Genomic DNA, 22,982 nt, shown 5'->3' on the forward strand with positions numbered 1-22,982 from the left:
TAAAATGTCATCCTCATCAGCCTATATTTATGTCCATGCAGGACGAAGGCTTCTTTCTGCGATCTCCAATTACCTCTGTCTTGCGCTAGCTGATTCCAACTTGCGCCTGCGACTTTTCTGACTTCATCACTCCGCCTAGTTTTCTGCCGTCCTCGACTGCGCTTCGCTGCTCTTGGTATCCATTCTGTAACCCTAAAGGTCCACCCGGTTATCCACCTTACGCATTACATGCCCTGCCCAGCTCCACTTTCCGCGTAATGTCAACAAGAATATCGGCTACAGTTTGTTCTCTGATCCACGCCGCTCTCTTTCTGTCTCTTGACGTAGGCCTAACATTTTATTGCGATAGCAATTATATGGACACTCAAAGAGGATTTCTGCCATCGGCGTCACCGTCGCCGTGAGGTTCGGTATGACGTCAACGGCGTTGAAATCGTCGCCGAGCGCTGGACGGTGTATATGTGCGAGTGAAAGGGCGCGAGGGACGCGCGCTTTCACGGGGAACGAACGCACGGCGGAGATCAAACGCTTCGTTCTGCGCTGTGCTCCCTGAAGGGCTGCAGAATAGACCGATCTCACCGCACGATCTGCGCATGCGCGAGTTTCCGGAAGTGGAGCTGCCGCCATCTTAACTGGAGTACTCTGCGCACGCCTGAGTGTTGTTGGCGCGGCTGCAAGCTTCGCGCTTTGGATACATCGGCGTTTTGCACGAATCCTCGACGTGTACGACAACGGAACGCAGTAGAAGACTGTGCCCGGACCTTCAATGTAAGTGTTTCATTTCAATTTATCCGGTGTTTTAGCGCTGCCTGCGAAAAATGAACGGTCGACAGTGCCGATGTCAACATACTACCACGCCGTCTCACTGTTGATGCGCATACGTCGCTTCGCAGTGCCGCTACCCGTGTTCGCTGAATGAATAATAAAAAAAAACGAACGAGAAAGCATGGTCCTGTTGTCATGCGAGCAAAATACTTCGGTGGATCGCGGCGCGCAAGCGAGGGTATAGTATCTGCAGAACACAGCTTGACCATACTGCGCAGAGCTCTCCGCGACTTGCGAAGCTGCGCTATGAACGGGACAAAACCGAAGGAGTTCGGTTTTTATTTATTACTACCAATTTTCACGCACATTTACGAAGAAACGAAGCGAGGCAGGCTTTTCGTTGTTTCGATCTTTACGGCTTGCTGTCGGAACGTCAAACGTAGTACCTTGCAAAGTTTTTGCTGTTGAAACTTAGCGTTAGTTCTGTGAAGATTTGTGAAACACTGCCGCGGACGGCATTGGAAGACGGCAAGTTTAGACTTGTTTACGAGAACATTTGTTGTGTTGACCACCCGCCGCGCTTCTTTAGCATAGTGCGCATACACTGAGCATATGACGGACGGAAAGTATTGGAATGCCTTGCGGCGTGTTTCGTACGGGTGACTAGTTTAGCGCATGTGCTTCCCAACTTGTGTGCTTCTCGGGAAGTGGTATGAAGAGCCCATGTAGTATACTGGTCCGAGTGTCAGCTGTCTTCGCGCGCCCAAATAAACAGAAACCGTTTTCTGTTTCTGCTTTAGAATGTGGCCCCATGACGCGGTATACTGCTTTTTCTACAACAATGACAACTAGGAAGAAGCATGTTGAGGCTCCAGGCAGCAGAGCTATCGTTGAGAGCTTTTAAAAGGATCATTGTGCAGTGTTGAATTCAAAAATACAAGGAAACATGGGAACAGTCATTCCAAGCTGTAAACATTAGTCCCAATTTCGGTTAAATGAGAAATGGAACTAGTGCAATATGCTCCATAATGCCATGGGAAATTAAAAAAAACTGAAAATGTTTTCACCATTTCTTTATTCTGGCAGGAATAAACAAAAACATCATGACATTAGTTCCAAGCAACATTAACAAGCAAGAATGGACCAGGGAAACAAGGACCCTGAATCAATTCTTTGGAAAGGAGCACATTTATAGGTAAGTTGAATGAAAGGAAACGTATTGCAACAGGCTACTGCGCATCTCTCCAGTTACATGTTAGCAGCACCTAAGTGACATGCCAGGACCTTAGTGAATGCGCTCTGAAATTACATCGCAAATACATAGTTCAAGCGTGTGCCATGTAAAGCTTGGTAACAGGAGATTGTGGGTTCATATAGAAGAAAACAAAAGGATTGACAGCAGAAACGACAGCAATTAATGAGATGCTGTAGTATCATTTATTTGCTCATTTACAAGCACAATACATACGTTGATTTTCAAAGTATATGTGAAAGTAGAAGCTTGACAGTGTTACCATTTAGTTGAACTATCAAACAGTAATGCTCAGTAGTTAAGGACTTATCATCAGAGAGATATTCACACAATATACTGTATGAAATATTCACATAATGTGTCATTTCTACGCAGGTACATTGAAGGCAAGGGTGCACAAAAGCACAGAGATGCAGGTTTGCGCCTCTTCACCTCTGGGCACCTGCAGAAACTTGAGTTTTTGAAGATAGAAAGCTCAGAGACTGTTGTGCGTGCAGACGTTCTGGCATCAATGACAACAAGGACTATATATAAGGTGTCAGCCCGGCTACTAAGAAGTGATGGAGAAATTGTTTCAGGCACCTGCACCTGTGTTGCTGGCAAAGGGTCTGCATGTAAGCACCTGTGTTGTGTTTTCTATGGGTTGATGTATATAGCTCAGCATGACCTTGCAACTGTGCCAACCTTGCTGGCGTGTACTGAGACAGAAAGGCAATGGTACAAACCGAGAGATCCGAGAAATGTACCACATAGCTTTGAAGACCTTGTCTTTTCGAAGGATACTTGGGAGAGACTCAGCAGTGCACCTGAGCATCACAACAAACGAATGAAATATTCATCACTAAAGCCAGAAAGAGAGGTCATGACGACACGAACCTTAATTGGCTTACATGGAAAACTAAAAGAAAATGGACTGCAGTGCTTCGCTGACATTTTAGAGGCTAATGATTTCTTGTGTGACAAAAGCACCGAGTCAACAAAAGACAACAATGTGCGTGAAAGCATGCCTCTGCGCTGGCTTGACGCCGTAAAAAAGTCACAGACGCTAGTGTACTCAGCTGATGATGTTGCTGCTGTTGAGAGTGCGACAAGGCTGCAGAGTGGCTCAACACTGTGGCACCATTACAGAAAGGGATTGATAACGGCCTCAGTAGCACATAGAGTGTACACGTGGGTCAAAACGTGCGAAACAAAAATGGGGCCTCATGATGCCCGGTCACTTCTGAGTGCCATAATGGGGAAGAAGTGTCGAGCCACATACGCCATGAAACGAGGGCTGTTGTGTGAGGATAATGCAAGGAAGGAATTCATAGAGCAAAACAAAGGGCACTTGGACATACAGGTCGAACAGTGCGGTCTGCTTTTGTGCCGGAGCAATTCTTTTCTAGGAGCAAGCCCCGATGGCATTGTTAAATGCCTTTGTTGTGAGCCTAGTGTTCTGGAAATTAAGAGTCCAATGAACCTTGACACATTTTGTAAGAGTGAGCTACGTGATGGGTATCTGAAGAGAAGCAGCAGATACTTCACCCAAGTACAAATGCAAATGGGGGTGAGCTGCTTACAATCTTGCATCCTCTTCGTTTACAGTGAACAAAAGTGCGTGCAAGTTTCTGTGAATTTTGATCAGAGTTTTTTCGATGAACTGGTGAAGCGGTGCAAATTTTTTTGTGAGAAGTACTTGGTGCCTTCCTTTCTTGACAGTTAGCACTTCAAAATTTCTATTAGGCATTTTGTAGTAGTAGTAGTCATAGGTCGGCAAACTCACTCATGAGTCGACTCACTCAGACTCAGATCGGTCCGTGAGTGTGAGTGAGTAATATTTTGGTGAGCTTGAGTCCGAGTGTGTCCAGCTGAGGAAAATTTTAGTGAGTCTGAGTCCGAGTGAGGAAGATATTGGCGAGTCTGAGTGAGCCCTAAGCGCAAAATGTATTTCTTGAGTGAGTCTGAGTGAGCTCCACCTTTTATTACCAACCTATGGTCCTATCTACTCAACTTAAGCATTACTATCAGCCTTCTATCGGCTTACGTTTATACTCAAGTCTATTTACACATATCTCAACACACTAGCGTTCATGTGCCACCTCAATATTTATTTATCAGAGGCGTGAGTTAGGGGGTGGGGGATACATGACCTCCCCCGCAAACTCTTTCATGAACGTTCTTGATAAAAATATCTCGTGTGAGTCGCACATTTCATAACAATGTCCTTACTGGATTGAAATCACTGATAACTCGTACTTGAAAGTACAGGATCAAAAGGCGTATCGTAGAGCACCGATTATGTGAGATATTGGCGTTAAAGAGCATTGACACCTCGATCGAAAGCTAATTTTAGGCTAATACGGACTCGTGAGTCAACTCACGCACTCAGGTCAAGCCATGAGTGAGTCCGGCTGAGTAATATGTCGGTGAGTTTGAGTCCAAGTGAGCTCGGTTCAGAAACAGTTTGGTGAGCCCGAGTCTGAGTGAGTCCGGTTGAGGAAAATTTTGGTGAGACTGAGTCCGAGTGAGCCCTCAGAGCAATATATATTTCTTGAGTGAGTCTGAGTGAGCTCTAATTTTTTTGCCGACCTATGGTAGTAGTAGATCCTGAAACATGGTATTTATTCTGTCATTTCTTCCTGCTTTGCTTTGGCATGCTGAGAATACATTTAGAGTAAGAATGGTGGTTATTCAAAAACATAATTGTGGTGTCACTAAGTTTTGCTGGTTGACTACGCATGGTACACCTGTACCTAACCTAATAAGTGGTGCTAACAGACAGCCACTAATGTAGATGCAGGTGATCCTGCAGGAAACATTGCCAGCAGACATTTATTGACAATATAAAAAGTATACAGGGCTTTACAAAGGGAAGGACATGAATATGTCAGATATTAGATACAACAAACAAAACAATAACAGGAAACAGAAAGTTACAGACCTAGCACTTAACAATTACAATCGAATAGAGAAAATGAGAAACACAACAAACAAGGTATTACCAAAACATGGTAACTGAGCAGTGCGAATTATCCAATCACTAATGGCTCCTTTGAAACTCACCATCCTAAATGCAGGTAGTTAAGGGTGGATGATCCTTATACCTAGAACAACTGTTGAGCTTTTGTCATTTTGAGGTGCACTTTTAGAAGGACCCTTCATGAATCTAGTCTGGTAGATATTTTTTTGCCAAGATGCGGAGCTTTCAGAACAGTACCAGTTCTCGACAAGGTGAAGTGTGCTAAAAATTCTGTTTTGAAATGAACACCATGAAGCTGCATAAAACCATCAGCAGCTGATTTGAGCAAATGAATCGATATAGTGGCTGTTTCTTTAATATATGGAAGTGAATGTTGTGGCAATATTTTTTTTATTTTACGAGAACATGCAATGAATACTTGTGCTCTTTCTTCAGAAGGTTTATAAACACAATGCAACCTCATGATGGGTAATATCCTGTTTCTGTTAGTTCTTTGCTGTGATAGTGCTAGTTTTTCACTGTGATAGAGGGAATGCTGTACATGTATTCTGAATTTCACTGTGTGTATTGTATGTTTGATGGGAGATGCGGAGCTTTTTGAACAGTACCACTTCTCGTCAAGGTGAAGTGTGCTAAAAATTCTGTTTTGAAATGAACACCATGAAGCTGCATAAAACCATCGGCAGCTGATTTGAGCAAATGAATCTATTTATTTTACGAAAACATGCAGTGAATACTTGTGTTCTTTCTTCACAAGGTTTATAGACACAATGCAACCTCATGATGGGTAATATCCCGATTCTGTTAGTGCATTGCTGTGATAGTGCTTGTTTTTCACTGTGATAGAGGGAATGCTGTACATGTATTTTGAGTTTCACTGAGTGTGTATGTTTGATGGGGGATGTGCAATGTTTATTGCTTCAATAAAGCTGATATTAGTCGGCGTGTCTTTACATACGAGTTATAGTTATGGCATTGTGGGATTATAATCATCATCACTCTCGGCCTGCCACTGCAGGATGAAGGCTCCTCCCAATGATCTCCAATTTACCCTATCCTGTGCGAGCTGATTTCATTTTATCCCTGCGAACTTCTTAATTTCGTCACTCCGTCTAACTCTCTGCCTTCCCTGAGTGCGCTTTCCCTCCCTTGGTAACGGGATGGTTAAAAATATGAACCGTCAAAACTCTACAGCAAAGGCGTATCTACAAAGTTAGTCAAACGAGCGCATATGTGCCATATCTTGTTCAGCTGATCTGCCATGCTGTTTGGAAATACATGCGACAAAATTTTGAATGTCTTCACCCTCCTAATGACCCTCTCAACATGTATCCGCACACTTGCTATGCGTCTTGTTTCTTCCTCATCTTTCTCGGAGAGTTGCGGCCTTCCATCCATGAAAGGTGGAATGTTCAGATGCAGCGATCGTGCCTTGCACTCGTCTTGGATTGTGAAGCCACGGTCTGCCATTATGCTCCGTCCTGGAGAAAACTTATCTAAAACATTACAGGAGTTGGTGAGGGCCTTGTCAGACAGACGTCCAGGTGCTAGGTCTGATACAAACACAACAAAACCATTGGGGCTGCATACTATGAGACCCTTCGCTGTGTTGTGTTTTTTGTAGTTGGAAAACGTCTCACTTTGGACCCGAAATGACGACGGTGTCTCGATGAAAATCTCTGTGCAGTCCATTATTCCATCTACAGTGTCGTAGCCTTTCGCGAGGAACACCTGAGGTCGGTATTTGTCGCACAGCTGGGACGGCATCCATATTGGCACCTGCATCAAATTTGAAAACATAAGTTTGTGCTATATACTCTGTGAACCTTGTCCTCGAAAGCAGTCACAAGATGGAATACAAAGGAATAAATTGACATCTTTGCGAGTTTTAGTGTGTATACAGTAACATTCGTGATCGCTTCCCATATGCATATCCTAGTGATTTAAGAAAGTATGGCTGTTATTTTTTTCCAAAGAAATAATGAGGAAAGGGGTCAAAGGGAGCGCAAACTTTCGACTGTTTATTCAACATATAGTGCAATGAAATGTATAGGCATGGACATGCGCTGCAAGCTGAGCAAACATCCAGCGTGCACCACCCAAATCATAACCTGTGATCTGGGAACTTTCTGCCTGTGAGAGGCATCACTGATGCATAAAGAACCTCGTGCTTTTACATGGAATGCCTCCAACAATTCTCGAAGCGTGGTGTTTGTTTTTACCCAGAATCCGAATCTATTTCAAGCACGACTCATACTTATGTGAACTGCAGTGGGTTGGCGAAAGGTAAAGATGGGGGCACTTTGCCTACCACTGCAGTTCACATAAGCGTGATCTATGCCTTAATATGTGTGAGCAGTGCCTGAAATATTCAGGTTCTGGGTAAAAACAGACACCACAGCTTGAGAAATGTTAAACACTTCCCATCACCTAGTGACCAATGTTTCCAAGTTGATGGGAAGCATTTATCTGCTTTTTACATGCGCAGTGAAGTGGCCGATTCCCTGTATATATGTGAGAAAAAATGCTCTAATATAATAAATTGTGTGTCATACTGTCCTGAGTTCCCTTTCTGTGTCCTGGTCGTTACATGTGCTGTGTGTTTCATAAAAAAAGTGTAATACAGTTGAACCCCTCTATAGGACGTGCACCAGGGAGCATTTCTTGTCCCTTGCATGAGGTGTGTCTTATAAGCAGGGTACCATGTTCTCATTTTCTGATCAATGCCTGTATCGATGCAGGAACACTCGTCTTATACACATTTGTCTGTTACATTAGTGTCTCTTTAAAGGGGTTAAACCATAGAGCATATTTTTGCCACAAGTTGTCTCGTAGCTTCCATTCTGCTTGTTACTTGCAGCATGACATTTGGACGCTGCCAGAGAAATATTTGTAGCATTGGCATTTGGGACCTGTCTGAAAGCTTGTCTGAGAACAGTGAGGAGTGCACGGGGGATATTGTGAGTTTCACAGTTACTGAAAAATTGCAATGAAGCAGCACAAAGTAGATACACAATGACATTGCGCATGCATTATTTCATTACGCCTTATGAGGCTTCCTTATATTTTTATTGCAGCATAATGAGTGGGAATAGTAGAAATAAACAAAAAAAACAAAGGCGTTTCGAAGCAGGATTTAGTGCCACATTCAAAAAATCCTGTCAAGCCAACTATTCGAATTCATGTCTGGTTTACATAATGGCATGAATAATAACAACATTATTGACTGCATCTTTCTCGACTATGCGAGTTGCTCACTGTCACCTAATAGCTAAACTAACTGCACTTTGGATTGACTCCTTAACATAATCTTGGCTTCATAATTTCTTATCTAATCGATAGAAGTTTATATTTGTGAATAACTTTAACTCCTTTACATCATTTCTTATGTCGGGTGTGCCCCAGGGTAGTGTATTAGGCCCTCTTCTTTTCTTAATTAATATTAATGATATTAATAACAACATTTCTTCCTCAATATGGCTTTTCTTGGGTGATTGTGTAGTCTACAGAACAATTAACTGCCAAGAAGACCACGTAACTTTACGAAAGGATCTCCACTTAATAAATCAGCTGTGCGATCATTGGCAAACAACATTTAAGACATCTAAATGCTGTGTGCTTACTTTCACCCGTAAGAAATCGGTTTTTAACTGTCCTTACTCAATCTGTTCAGCCCATTTTCCCATGCAACTACTTACAAATACCTTGGTGTTTATCTCTGTACTAATCTTGCCTGGTGTATGCAAGAAAGCTAACAGAACTCTGGGATTCTTGCGTTGGAATCAGCATCATTCCCCATCTACCATTTGGCAACAGGCTTATCAAACGTTTGTACGCCCACAACTGGAATATGCTTCATCGATCTGGTCTCCTCATTAACAATACCTAATAGATAAACTGCAATACATCCAAAATCGTTCTGCCCACTTCATAACTTCTATGTATAATCATGCCTCTAGCATTACCCAAATTAAACGCGATATTGCCCTTACTAACTTGCATTCCTGTCGCTCTGTTACCTTTCTGTATCTCGTTCATAAGTACTACTATAACTCGTGGACCAGTCGTCTCTCGCTTGAAGTTCCTTCACGTACTTTTAGTTGACTTAATCACATCAGTTTTGCCACATTTTCAGCCCTACACATTCATTCAATAATTCTGCACTCCTACGCGTATCGGACTATGGAATAATGTTTCCCTAAAAGAGCCTGCCAAATTTCTTGAGCAGTTGTAATTTATGTGTTCTCTTGACTTTGTATAATTTTTTTTTTTTTTTTGTTTTGTCTTCTACTGCATTTGCTTATAGTGTGTTTTTTCCCTTCCAATGTACAATTTTCGTTGTTTCTCCTTCAATGCAGTTTCTTTTACGCTTTACTTATTATCATTCTTCTGTAACCCCCCCCCCCCCCCATACTCAATGCTCCTTTAAGGACTGTAGGGTAATGTCAATAAATAAATACCTGGCGAAGCTTGTTGTTCAGGAAGTCAAGCCAGGTTATCCAGATACGTGACACCGTGCTTGTTGACACTCCAAACCTGTAAGTTGAACGTGACTGATCAGGTTTAAAAAATGATTTTCGCCTTTACGCATGTTCGTAAAATAATTTTACCTGTAGGCAAGATCTTCACCGTCGAGGCCCAGCCGAAGACGCATCAGTACCAAAATCAACTGAGTCTTCATATCGAGCACGAACTTCCTGTCTTGATTCGTCGTTTCCTTCATTTTCCAAAATTGAAGACTGTTGACATCTTCTTCCAGTAAGGACCAGAAAGTTTCCAGCAACATTTGCGTCTTGAAACCAGTGTAGTACTTGAGCCTTTTCTCGTCTTTCACGAGAGCATCATAATTAAACTCGTTTTCCTTTCTGTTACGAGCCTCTTTCAGTTGATTATAAGTGCACGATAACTCCAATTTTAGGCACCTGTTTTTCTGTTGTAACGTGTTGCAGAATTTCATTGTTTCACCATTGCTTTTTTTACTGTCTTCTAGCTGCTGCCTGAGTGCTGCAATTGTGGCAGTTTGCCTCTTCCAGCTTTTCTTCAAGCTGTGTGACTGAGTCCTTCAGCCTGTTGACAACTTCACGTTCGTCTCCTTTATCATATGCATAGGAGTGTTCCGCAAATAAGTCCTGCTGAACTTCTACTGGCTCTTCTCCAGTGCTGTTAGTAAGGCCATCGTCACAGCTGGCCTCGTGTGAGGGTGCAGGGGAATCTGGCTGTTGCGAGTGAGTTGCATCACCAGGCTGCAAAGGGTATGACAGAAAAAATGAAAAACAAGAAATTTATCACTTTAGTTTTGAAAAAAGATTAAAGAGTTCCATTAGTGGCACGGAAAGAATGGACATCAAAGCGTCTCATTCTTTCACTGCACTGCCTAACGAAAAATTTAATCATTCATCGTAATCTACCGACTGGAGGAATGGTTCATGTTTTGCCACGTACCTTCATTCATATCAACGGACGGCTCTTGACAGTCTTCTGTTTCAGGGGGAAGATTGTAGGCACCCGAACCATGTATGATTTTCTGCCTCCTTCAAAATGGTCGCCACAAACTTTGTGGCCAGTAGTAGGGACGAACTGTGAAAACCTAAAATAAATAAATATCATTTCATCTCAGACCACTTAAGTTGGTTTGAATCATTTCAGGTCATGCAATATTCACAGCTTGTTTTCATTGCGCGTGCCGGTTATGATCCCATATAAACCTCAAAAGAAAACTGGTTTGAGGATGAATTTGAACGAATGCTTCCCCCTCACACTCGATTGCAGTTACGCAAAGTAAATCTCTTGCTGCAGCAAACAACAGGATTGTTGACACCGCAGCTGAATGAGGCTGGACAAAATCTGAGTAACAGACATCACTAACCCAGCACTACAAAATAAGCAAAATTATACGCTTAACAGATAGCGTTCCAAAACGGTAGGAGTGAGGTCTTTTGCAGAGATTGGACGCCAAGAGAGAATGGTGAAAAAAGAAAACGAGTGAATGGCGAAAAATACAGCTTCGCGTACACACTGCGATGTCAATGCAGGGCTCGGTCGTATGCGTTTGACGTGAACATAGATGAATCGCCCTCCGTGAGGAGGTTATTAAATAGGCGCGTACATGCCAGCGGAACGGCGACTCGCAGCGCTCAGCTTTCAAAAGTCCGAGAGCTGCCGCGAACGTCGGGGAAGTCTCGTGAACGACAAAATATTTGCTTCTGCACAACGGATGGCTGAGTCTGTGAGTCATTAGGCAGCGGGCGCAAAGCTACGGATATGCGGCGGCGAGCTCGCAGCCGATGGCTCAGCGCCGATATTGTCGCTATGCTTTAACACTTCGGAAGTACAGCGCACGGTGCGCCAATAAAAGCCGCCAACGCTCGTGAGATGCCAAGTTTTATTACCGTTGTTGCCACTTTAGCTTCTGCTCGTAATAGTAAAATATCAGATTGAAAGGAACAGGGAAACACCCGCGGCGCCGTCGGCTGAAACGCCGGCGCCGCTGACCAACTCTTTTGCCGTGCACTGGAGAAGCTTGTCTTGCATCAGAGATCTCGTTGGTGCTAGACGCTTGACTCATCACTTTTCGTAAGAGGTCAGTTTAGGTATTAGCAACCTGCTTGGATATTACTACGTTCTAGCGAACACTGTTTCGCGCGTAAAACAGGTTGTATCAGCTGCCGCTTGCAGCGATCACCTCGGCAAGGGGGTCGAGCACACGCTATGCCGCTTCGCGGTCACTGATCAGCCCATCAGTCGTGCTTTAGCAATCCTGTAATTACGCACTAGCGCAATAACATGTCATGCATTAAATACAAGAAAATCTCAAACACGTTAAACAAGAAAACTTGCCGTACTTGCCGCGCTGTCCGACTCTGTTTATTTGTCGCACCCATTTCTGTCGGAGCTTCGTATCCTTCGGGAACACATGAAAACTGGTGCCCTTGTGCTTCAGGCTGTTCTTGTAGCATCCTGGCACGCAACACGTGAATCCACCCATTGCGGTGAATCTATACAACGCATGAGACCTCAATAAACAGCTCTCGGATGCAGCACCAATGCAGCCGCAACGATGCAGTCGCGGCCGAGAACTCTAGTTACCGGCATGCACCGCGGCTGCGGTGGCGTAGTGCAACTCGTGGTGAGATCGGTCTATTAAAGGAACGGCATGCCTCACATACACGTAGAGATGCGCAGATCTGTTGCGTTCGTTGAAGAAGATAAGTGTGGTACCACATGAGGCACCCAGTTTTAATGGGTTGCAAACATGATGACACTGTCAAAAAAAAAGTTTTCCTTGTCTGAATCAAGTGAGCAGATTTACACGCTGCCCCAAAACGGGGCGTTTATATTGAATGACAGCTAGAAACTCGTTAAGCAGGACTTATTAACACCCATGCGTTAATTCTCTCAGAAACTGCGCCTCTGCGCAACAACCACGACTCTCCGGCAGCACTATCATCCGGAATAACAGTCCTCACTTCCATCGGTCGCTCACCTTTGAGACTTCAACAGTGCTGTTATGCGTTGCATTCGAACGGAAACGACTATTCGGTGTCATACAGTGTATCAACAACACTTGCGCGCGCGCGCGCGCACACACACACACACACACACATATATATATATATATATATATATATATATATATATATATATATATATATAATATATATGATGTTTTTGCCTGCTATGGATATTATTTCTGCGAATGAGAGTTTTCTGTGCAGTATTCCCTAATAAGTGTGTTACAGCAAACACGTGCGCCTATTTCGGTCGGGAGTTCTCGCTTTTTCAATTCGTGCATTTAGACTATTTATTTTTTCCTTACATATCTATCGTGAACATATATGTCTATGTACCCTTCGATTTAATTATCTAGAAATATATTGGTCATTCTTCGCGCCACGCAGTTATTAAACCTAGTTTATTTCACTCTAATGCTGTTTTCTTCGATGATTTTCCCTGATAAACATCCACCAACAAGAAGCATGCGTAAAATGACGCGATATCAATAATAAAATTACGTAGCTTCATGCTGCAGAGATACCAGTTACTTTTAGAAGACAGTGGTAAAAACAGCAGTTCACCTGGCTAAAACTGCATTTGGTACCGGCCGTCAAGAGTCATGGGCTCACCAAAGCAACTAAACATAAAAAAATCTAGTGCACAGACGTTCTGCGAGAAAACTGGGCGTCCGCCAGCGTCCACGTAGCGAACGCGCGCTTGCTAGCAGACGACGCGCTTGAAAACGACAGCAAAATTGAAAACGTCGCGCTCTGTAATCCATGCCTCAAATATGTATGTTTGGCAAAATGGTGTAAGCATAAATTTGCAGTTGAAATAAAGCACTATTTCAAGAGCTACTATGCGTAATGGGCCTCGGCGCACGCAGCGAAAGTACGTTGAATATGCCGCGGAGCGCGTTTCCGCCCCAATCAAGTTCGCTCGCAGCGCCCTCGCATAATTTTTCCACACGCGGCGCCTCAGCGGGACAGCGCCGTTCGGCCCACTCGACCATTGTCTAGTACACTCTAGGAACCACCTAGAAACGCGGTACGCGCGAGTGGCGCAGCGTGGCGCCAGCGGTTAAACGCTGTACCTACTAGCAAATGGAGTGTTGCTACCCGGCGCACCTGTTTTCTACGCGGTTTCAACTGTCAGTCGTGCGAAGCTTTCCGTCCGCTTTATCGACCATAAATGTCGTACCATTCATGCAGCTTATTTCTAGGTTTCTGTTCACTCTGGGCGCGACGATAGCGAGCTAAGAAAGGCAAGGATACGCGTTTATTCATAAAGGAACTCTGGTTTTCATTTCGGCGGCCTTTTTTGTTTCTGTCAGGTTTAGCTCTACGGCATTTGCCGTTGCTTGGACGCACCGTCACTGACTGCTCTGCCTGCGGGTCAGTCAGACAGGTGAAAAAGTTATCGTTATACGATAATTTATCAAGCGTGTAGAAGCATTACTTAGAAAATCGGGTGCTGACGCGATGGCTACAGCGGTGCATGCTGCTCTGTGATCGTAGCTAAAAACCGATATCGTCGATATAACGGCGCAACTAGCGCTCGAAATGATAACTTTGCACGCTGTCAACGGCATTTCTCGGTCGAAACTCTATAGGTTCATTTGAAGCGGTACGTAGTTAGACGGTTGCGCTTTTTTTTTTTTTTTGTCACCAATGGCCGTATCGCCGTCATATTACGGCTGCACATTATCTCTATCTGTGCTGAAGGAGCTAAGGTGGGCTAGTTGGTTGCGTGTATTAGGTATGTATTTCGCGCCGTAAAACCTCGTTTCGTAATACCTCTATATGTGCATGCGAGTACTGATATAGTACTGGTTGCCTGAGTCAATGTTAGAAAAAGAAATAGCTTGGGGAATCATTCCGTGTCGGCCCTTACACAGCTAATCGCCGCCTGATAAGTGGCACTGTACGTTCATTTCCGTTTTGTTCACGGATGGTCTCTGCCTTGTTACAGTTTTGGAAGTGGCAGCCATTCCTCTGATGCTTGTGTACAGCTGACTCAGCAAGGGTTGCTGCAAGGCAGTAGTTACATGCATTCACCTTTAACGCTTGAATTTGAGAAGGCAACGGCTGAACAGCCGACGATCGCTTTTCTAGGCACCTGCAACCGCGTAATCTTCGAGTGGGACAAAGCCGGACTACAAGCGCAAGTGGCTCAGCCAGCTAAGGCGTTGCGCTGCTGAGCACGAGCTCGCGGGATTGAATCCCGGCCACGTCCGGCCGCATTTCGATGGAGTCGAAATGCGAAAACGTCCGTGTGCTTGCGTTGTAGTGCATGTTAAAGAACTGCAGGCGGTCAAAATTATTCCGGAGCCCTCCACTACGGCGTGCCTTATAATCAGAACTGGTTTTGGCAGTTAAAACCCCAGAAAGAAGAACGGACTGCAAGCGCATCAATGGACTTCAATGGTGAAGCGGTGGCGGCGGCTGCACTGACTCGAACCGGAAACAGTCAGCAGACGGCGCATCCCAGAATCCCTCGCTATTTTACGGGTCACCTATTGCTGTCGGAGACCAACGCCGCACCGCCCGCCCTCCCTCCCATTCCCCCCCCCCCCCCCCCCCACCCCCGGCCTTTCGCACGACGGAATACGGTGCGTTTGCGGTCAGCGTCGCTCTTTTGCGCGCGCCAGACTGAGCCGCGATCGCCGACTCCCCTTGCTCGCTTTCACTCGCAAATACAGCGTACGGCGCGCGGCGACGGTGTTATCCCCCTTGGACGTTATACGGAACATAACGGCGACGACGGCGGCGACGGCAGAAAGGCGCTTGGAGTGTCCATATAGGAACCTATCGATGCCACCTATCCACGCCACTCTACACTGCCTCGTTTGTGGTTTTAGAAAGGCTCCCCAGTGCCCGTCGGGTCATCGAGCTTTGGTTATCTTCCAGCCCCGACAGATCTCTGATGTAATGCTCATAATGGCATTCGTGAAAGTTAGCGCTGACACCATTACTCATCGCCAAGTTCATCACACGACTTCGTATGTATTCTACCCTAAAGTGCTCTGTTTTTCATTATAGCTGCATTTAGTCTCCCTTTCATCGACAGGTTATATAGATGGATGTCTAACCAGGTCTTTCTTTCAATAATGCGTACACCTTGGTATTTATATTATTATTCTGCAGGTATGCCTTGCTGCTGAATTGCTGCTGCGCTATTAGTCGTCTCTTAATTAACGATAATAAGTCCGGATTGCTCTGTGCGAAACGTAAGGCACAGATATGTCGCTTCATTGCCTCACGCCTTCACGACTATTTAACGTCCTGCATTGTCTGCTACGTCGTCCGCAGTCGCAAACTATCGACGTGTAGAATTTAAGGCATTTGGCAATTTGAGGCAATGACGTGTAGAACTTTAAGGCATTTAAATATTGTTTGATCGCACCAGTGTTATCGCCGGAGGAATATCATAAATGACTGCACGTTAACAATTATGGCGCACCCAACGCTTTAACCGGTCGATAAGCAATTGCTCTATTAGCTTTGTGTGCTCTTTGGTTAAACTCTGCGTCACTCGATGTTGCTACCAGCGTTGCTCCAGCCGCACACCTCTCCGGTAAGCCGGTATTGATCAAACGCTAATAAGTTAAATTTCTCAAAATATGGGGTTTTACGTGCCAATACCATGATCTGATTATGAGGCACGCTGTGGTGGGGGACTCCGGAAAATGTGGACTACATGGGGTTCTTTAACGTGTACGTTTAATGACAAGCTAAAACTCTCTGTTATCGTGACCAGCGTAGAAGCGCACCTGTCACTGCTTACGGTATTCACCTAAACGACGGTCTCTGTAACCGAGCCGCAGGGTGACTGAGCGACTCACATGCGGTTCCCGGTGGCGTGTCTCTGCCGTCGACGTTTTCAGCGGGCTGCTAGCTGACGCGGCAGATTCGCAAGGCACGACAATGGGAACTCCATTCTCGCCACGGATTAGTCGGAAGCAGACGTTGTTTGTGAAGCCGGACGGCGACGACGTTGGGTTTGCTACCGGCTCGTACCCCGTGCGCGGAGGTTGAACAGCCGGCGGTGCCTGGTCGGTCGCTCCCACCCGGTCATCGAGCACGACCGGCGCCGCTTGCCCGTTGCTGACGCTGACGTTGGTCTGCACCACGGTGTACTCATCGCCCGAGTCGCCGCCGTCGGGAGCGGGCTGCGAATCCAGCTTGACCGACAGATGGATCACCGTGTCTCCCTCTGTAGTCGACGTGGATGTTCGCATGCTCGCCAGGGCTTGAACTGAAGTGACAAATCGTGATGCGAGAATTTTTTAGTATTCAATGATGATAACACTAGCTCTACGCAGGCTGGCGCGCTGGTCTAGCGGGATAAAGCGTTTGGAAAATTGAAGTGTAAGCAGAGATGACGAGTTGAGAAGTGCGGTTGCACGAGGCAGAGGAAACTTATTGCTTACCATAAGGACAACCATGGATCCCTTCTATATATAGTTTTATAGAAGGAAAACATTAATGCTTATAACACTCCCGGACTGGCTCAAGGAGTCTACAGACACAAACCTCTCTTGCGGCATGTGGCGACGCCTATTTATTAGGAGAGAGCCTACTCCCTCTACTATAACACATATTACATATTCCTCAATATATTTAACGCTTGGATCTTCCATGCTTTTTCCTCAGTTAGAATGGAATGCAGACGTGCGCACCCTCACGAGGGCCTTCCTCGCCGTCATTTTTTTGTATTTCTTTTTGTATTTCCATAAATTTTACATCGCAGTCGGCGAACTTACAACCACGAAAACAAGCACGAAGTTTCTTAATATTGTTACAAGGCGCTTGCGCATTAACGCGACAACCATGCAGCTTAGTTGCATTTTGGTAAGTCGGAGTGCGAGTGTGCGCGTTTTAGTAAACTTTTCGTTAGTCTGAGTCCGAGTGAGTGAGGTTGCGTTGCAGTTTCGTGAGTCCAAGTGAGCCCCGCTGTTTATAGTTATGGTAAGTCTGAGTCCGGGTGAGCGCGGCTAAGTAATGCTTTCGTGAGTCTCAGTCCGAGTAAGCCCAGCTGAGTATACATCGGGTGAGCTGGAATCCGAGTGAGCCCGGCTGAGTCTAGTTCTAATGAGTCAGTAAGTGATTCTGGCTTAGAAGAATTTCGGTGAGTCTGAGTTCGAGTGAAGTATAAGAAAAAAAAAAAACACTTAACCTTGCACACGGCCGCGCAACGCTTGAAAGAGCCAAGCTGGGCGATAGTAGCCAGCATTTTCCGGAAGTGCGCGAACTTTTCATCTGATTACTCATGATGATGATGATAATTTCTTTTCGTGCGTCTCGCACTTACGGCCGTCACAGCGCGTTGCATAGCACAGCTTGCAACAGCGACACCGCATTCCAATGCTGACACCGCGTTCCAGGAGACCCGCTCCGGGAATGCGTCTCTCTCTCTCTCTCTCTCTCTCTCTCATAGCGCGCAAAACCTGTTCACCCCGCAGAGCACGAGCGTATGAACGGCCCAGCTGTGGACGAAGACGACGACGCTCGAACGCAATCATATGGTTCGCATAAATGAATGTTCTGTAAGCGTTAGGACGCTCGCTTTGGGACCGGGGATACACGTTTCGAATCCCGCCTCGGCAAGAAAGTTTCCTTTCTTTCTTGGTAGTTTCCTAATACGCACCACGAACTACAATTTACGTCTGGCTTAAACAGCTTCGCTGTTAAAAATACAATTTTTGAGAGAATCTGAGCACGGCCAATGGATAAAAATTTTTTTTTGTATCCAGCGGCCGTGGTCTGAGTGAGCTCCGTTTACTTTGCCGACCTATGGTCGAGCGCCTGAAAGCAAAGCAATGTAGCAGGCTTTGACAATAGGAATGGCACTAGACAATCAGTGTTGTAACCTAAGCTCGCGGATCAAGCAAATGGTTTATTTGAAATTGTGGAAAATGGAACTTAAGAGAAGCATGGTAGCCCTTTCAGGGTGAGGGTTAGGGAGGGCTGATAATATATTTGTAGGTGAGTACGAAGGTGAAAGAGGGTGGTCAAATTTTTCAACGTGAGGCTAAGGTGACGGCGGTACTTTAGGCGTGAGGATGAGGTAGGAAAACAAAAAATGACGGCATTTGCCGGCTTATGATGGAGTGTACTAAAAACACAGCTTGGTAGTGGCCACGTCCCAGTAACTCTAAACTTCCTAACACAAAATGACCCTCCTGTACTGTCCCTTGCTGGAAACTTGCCTCAGCTGATCGGAAACGCTTTAAAGCATCTACTTACTCACCACGATATTTTATACGCGATTTTAACTTTGATGACGCCATAGCATATACCACGGCTTTTAATACTGACGCTGAAGGAAAGGTGATTCCACAAACAAATAGCCCATCATGAAGAGAAGTGTTCCCTGGTGGACTGAAGACTGCAGATATGTGCTAAAAAAACAAAATGAAGCTTGGGACATACTGTGTCAATATCCATTTGGGAAAAGACTCATGGAATTTGAACATAGTGTTTAAATGGACAAGCAACAGCCGGCAACACAGCAGAACAGCTCCGATCGAGCAACACGTCTTCTTCGTTGTCTTCGTCTCTCCTTCGTCTAGCGCAAAATAAAGTGCAAGCGAACGGGAACCGTACAACAAACGTAAATGCACTGAATTGACGTGTCATTATCCCCCCCCCCTCAAAAAGCATCGGCTCGATGCTTTCGAAGTATGGACGGTAGGCGATCAGCGTGCGTAGTATGGCTTCATCCTAGCCACGTGGACGATGTCCGGTTGTGGTGTAGGGAGGGAGCTTCGCGTGTTGCTCTCTGGAACAACCTTGTAGTTGACGTCATTGAGGCGTCATTGGGTCATCACTTCTTCCAGGAGTTGGGCTGTGAAAGCAGTCCCTCTGTCGGTAATAACCACTGCTGGTGCACCATGGCGGAGGACCATAGCATGAATGAAGAAGTTCGCGACGTCGTTAGCAGTAGCTCGTTGAAGTAGTCTTGTTTCACAGTAACGAGTGAGATAGTCTGTCGCAACTATTATCCATCGGTTGCCAGCCGAATATTTAGGAAATGGTCCAAGTAACTCCATTCCAACTTGTTGAAAGGGTGCCCGAGGTAGTTCGACAGGTTGTAACAAGCCAGCTGGTTTTATGGGTGGTGTCTTGCGCCGCTGGCAGTCTAGGCAAGTCTTCACGTAGTGCTTGACGATACGGGACAGTTTAGGCGAGTAGTACTTGTAGCGAATACGTGCGAGAGTGCACGTGAAACCCAAATGGCCAGAAGATGGTTCGTCGTGACAAGTATGCAGGATCTCTTCTCGCATCGCAGACATAGGTCGGCAGTGTGGGATAACACTCAGTCACACTCACGCACCATAATTGTTTCCAGGCCCCGCACTCACTCACGTTCACACTCACCTCCACTCACACTCACAGCACTCACTCGCACTCGCACTCACTTCCACTCACACCACTTGCGCTCACTCGCACTCGCACTCACCTCCACTCACACTCACAGAAACTCACTCGCACTCGCACTCATCTCCACTCACACTCACAGGCACTCACTCGCACTCGCACTCACCTGCATTTACACTCACTGGTACTCACTCGCACTCGCACTCACCTGCATTCACACTCACTGGCACTCACTCGCACTCGCACTCACCTGCACTCACACTCAGTGGCACTCACTCGCACTCGCACTCACGCCTTTTAAATGAGTGCGAGTGTGAGTGAGTGCACTCATGAATGAGTGCGCCGACCTATGATCGCAGATAGCACCACCAGAAGATCAGTTTGAGAGCTGGAGTCAAAGCTTTGCTTGTACAAGACGTTGTTCCGGAGAAAAAACGACGAAATTATGCAGAGGAATGCCCGTGGTGGCTGCGGAAGTTGGCCCTCAAGGTAGTCGATGAGCGGGCGAAGCTCCAGGTCATCACGCTGTTGCTGAGCCAAGTCGGACGCTGTGACGGCGCAGAGGAAACTGTCTTCGTCAGTTCAGGCGGAGTCGTTTCTACAGGAATAAAGACAGGGGGGGGGGGGGGGGGGGGGGGGGATAATGACGCGTCAATTCAGTGCATTTACGTGTGTTGTGCGGTTCCCGTTCGCTTGCACTTTATTATGCGCGAGCCGAAGCAGAGACGAAGATAACGAAGAAGACGTGCTGCTAAATCATGTCCGCAGGTGAAACATGACACTGCGCCGACGGTGCTTTGGCGGTCGCGAACTGATGGGAACGTTGCTGTAGCGCTCGTTCCATTGTCGTTGCTTCACTTATGAACTCAGCGACGGTAGCTGGAGGATTACGCATGAGTCCAGCGAAAAGTTGTTCTTTCACCCCTCGCATTAAGAGATGAACTTTCTTTGCCTCGGCCATACCTGGATCAGCGCGTCGGAACAAGCGCGACATGTCCTCAACAAACATGGCCACGCTTTCATTTGGCTTCTGAAACCGACTCTGCAGAGCCTGTTCTGCTTTTTCTTTCCTTTCGGGGCGGCTGTATACGTCTCGCGAAGCTGTCATCGGAATTCTTGCCAGCTAGTGATAGAGCCCTCATCATTCTCAAACCACGTGCGAGCGTAGTCTTCGAGGGCAAAGTACACGTAGCGCAGTTTCTTAGAGTCATCCCATTCATTGACTGCAGCGACTCGGTCAAAGTGTTCAAGCCAATCCTCCACGTCGTCGAACACGTCGCCATTAAATGACTTCGGAACGCGGGCTGCGTAGACGACACTCGGACTAGAAGTGAATTGGACTGTGTCGCTCTCTTGAGTCTGACTTGCACTTCCCCCGTGGTGGACATCCTAACTTGGCTCAATAGGCCGTATTCAGGAGGTAGTCCTTGCAAGCGGCGGCTTTGGCGAAGTGCCTGGTTTTCCTTCGGAATCGTGGGAATTGTGGTAGGGACTCGAAGCGTCGGGAGGTCAAATTAGTGCATAGGACAGATACCCAGCCCCTCCACCAATTTGTCACCGTAATAACAGCACCAGCAACAGCCGGCAACACAGCAGGACAGCTCCGATCGAGCAGCACGTCTTCTTCGTTGTCTTCGCCTCTCCTTCGTCTCGCGCACAATAAAGTGCAAGCGAACGGGAACCAAACAACACACGTAAATGCACTGAATTGACGTGTCAATATGAAGTTGCAAGGAAGGCGGACGAGGCGGCAGGCTATGAGAGAAAGCTGCGAGAGGTTTCTCTCAAGCATCAATTTCTGTACCCAGAAAGCTAAATTGTGCAATGGCCTCAAAAGGCTAAAGGGGGAGTCATCCGTTACCCCTTGTACACTAAGAAGCAAACAGCCTAGGAGACCGCGCAGCTGCACTTGAGGAACACTGCGAACGTTAGTCCAGCTTTATGCGTGATTCCGAATAATTCCATAAATACAAAGAAATAGAAGAACATAAGTCAAGCAACCTTAAATGAATCACAGAAAATTAATCATACAACTGTCCATCCATTATGCCTGAGCTGAGCCGTTTTGAACGCATGCAACAGCTCTGCACCACGAGCTAGGAAAAACATGTACGAAATTATCAAAAATATTCATCTTAGGCGTCATACGGGATTCAAAAATATCCTTTATCACCCACATCAAGTACGTCACGGCTAAATGGTTGAAAACGATGGGCATAGTAAACATTTTATCGCACACAACATAGGGCAATGACAGAAAGAGCCTAACAAACTTGTATTCAAAAAAGCCTTGTACGGTCACGCTAGGATTGCGAGACTGTGGTGTACAACTCTGCCGCACTGAGAGCTTTGCCTGTGCCCGAGGTTTCATGAACCGGACACAGACCACTCAAGGAGAGGCTGATGCCGGCGCCTCGCGTGGCAGACGCATTATATAACACGACATCTTCCAACACTACAAGTCACTTTACTCCCTCTCACTTGTCCCCACTGGAGGGGATTGAAAATCCTATGCAGCCAACTGCAGACACCCACCATCACTACTCCGTCACTCCTGAATAAGCTATGTCCCGGGCAATTTCTCAATCCCGGTTCCTATAATTGCGCAGCCCCTTGTGCTGTGGAATTGACCCTGTCCCCATTTAACATCCATTAATAAATCAAATCAATCAACAGCATGCACCAAACATTTCACAGTAATGACTGCGTCTACGTCTCCGCTACAGCCTACTGAATTTCTTTTTAGCTCCGGCCATGTCTTCATCAGAATAACATAATAAAAATTTAAAGTCATATAGCAAAATGAATATTCAAGATTGAGTGTCACTGAGTGCTTGATATGTGTTCATTTTTGTCCCGATTAATTCGTGGTTGCTTTCAACGTGCAAACTCTGCTCACGGATAAATGGAGATTTAAAAGAAGGGTCACGAATCTTACATTTTGCACAGATGCTACGTTGTATCATCAACAATGAAGCATGAAGTCATATGCTACAGTGACGACGCACCTTGCTGTTCACCGGAAGAGGCCACCAGAAAATGGCGCATGGCGTAGAAGCGGCCGTCCCTGGCGAACACGGCGCAGGAAAGGCTCAGCGGTGACGCAGTGCTGGCCTGGCGGCCTGGT

At 46.0% G+C, this 22,982-nt stretch overlaps 2 protein-coding genes across 2 annotated transcripts; one reads left to right on the plus strand and one right to left on the minus strand.

Moving 5' to 3' along the window:
- The first annotated feature begins 567 nt into the window (after positions 1 to 567).
- On the plus strand, positions 568 to 4,157 carry LOC119459145 (uncharacterized). Its single transcript, XM_049671182.1, has 3 exons — positions 568 to 768; positions 1,852 to 1,960; positions 2,393 to 4,157. Exons 2-3 carry the CDS (start codon positions 1,869 to 1,871, stop codon positions 3,720 to 3,722), a joined length of 1,422 nt encoding a protein of 473 aa, XP_049527139.1. The 5' UTR covers positions 568 to 768; positions 1,852 to 1,868; the 3' UTR covers positions 3,723 to 4,157.
- Positions 4,158 to 6,163: 2,006 nt separating this feature from the next.
- On the minus strand, positions 6,164 to 12,115 carry LOC125947205 (uncharacterized). The gene is made up of 6 exons (XM_049671607.1): positions 11,822 to 12,115; positions 10,485 to 10,566; positions 10,063 to 10,222; positions 9,590 to 9,983; positions 9,440 to 9,515; positions 6,164 to 6,758 (listed from the first exon to the last, which is right to left on the minus strand). Exons 1-6 carry the CDS (start codon positions 11,962 to 11,964, stop codon positions 6,168 to 6,170), a joined length of 1,446 nt encoding a protein of 481 aa, XP_049527564.1. The 5' UTR covers positions 11,965 to 12,115; the 3' UTR covers positions 6,164 to 6,167.
- Positions 12,116 to 22,982: the final 10,867 nt, after the last annotated feature.

This window comes from Dermacentor silvarum, chromosome 7 (assembly GCF_013339745.2).
Source record: "Dermacentor silvarum isolate Dsil-2018 chromosome 7, BIME_Dsil_1.4, whole genome shotgun sequence".
In the NCBI taxonomy this organism is placed as follows: Eukaryota; Metazoa; Arthropoda; class Arachnida; order Ixodida; family Ixodidae; genus Dermacentor; species Dermacentor silvarum.

What these genes read in the sequence shown, in the direction of transcription:
- LOC119459145 (XM_049671182.1), top strand. Translation starts at nt 1,869, where the DNA reads ATGACATTAGTTCCAAGCAACATTAACAAGCAAGAATGGACCAGGGAA. An exon ending in GGAAAGGAGCACATTTATAG is followed by an intron (nt 1,961 to 2,392) that starts GTAAGTTGAATG and finishes ATTTCTACGCAG; the next exon opens with GTACATTGAAGGCAAGGGTG.
- LOC125947205 (XM_049671607.1), bottom strand. Translation starts at nt 11,964, where the DNA reads ATGGGTGGATTCACGTGTTGCGTGCCAGGATGCTACAAGAACAGCCTG. An exon ending in ATATGATAAAGGAGACGAAC is followed by an intron (nt 9,984 to 10,062) that starts GTGAAGTTGTCA and finishes CCACAATTGCAG; the next exon opens with CACTCAGGCAGCAGCTAGAA. An exon ending in TGAACAACAAGCTTCGCCAG is followed by an intron (nt 6,759 to 9,439) that starts GTATTTATTTAT and finishes AATTTGATGCAG; the next exon opens with GTGCCAATATGGATGCCGTC.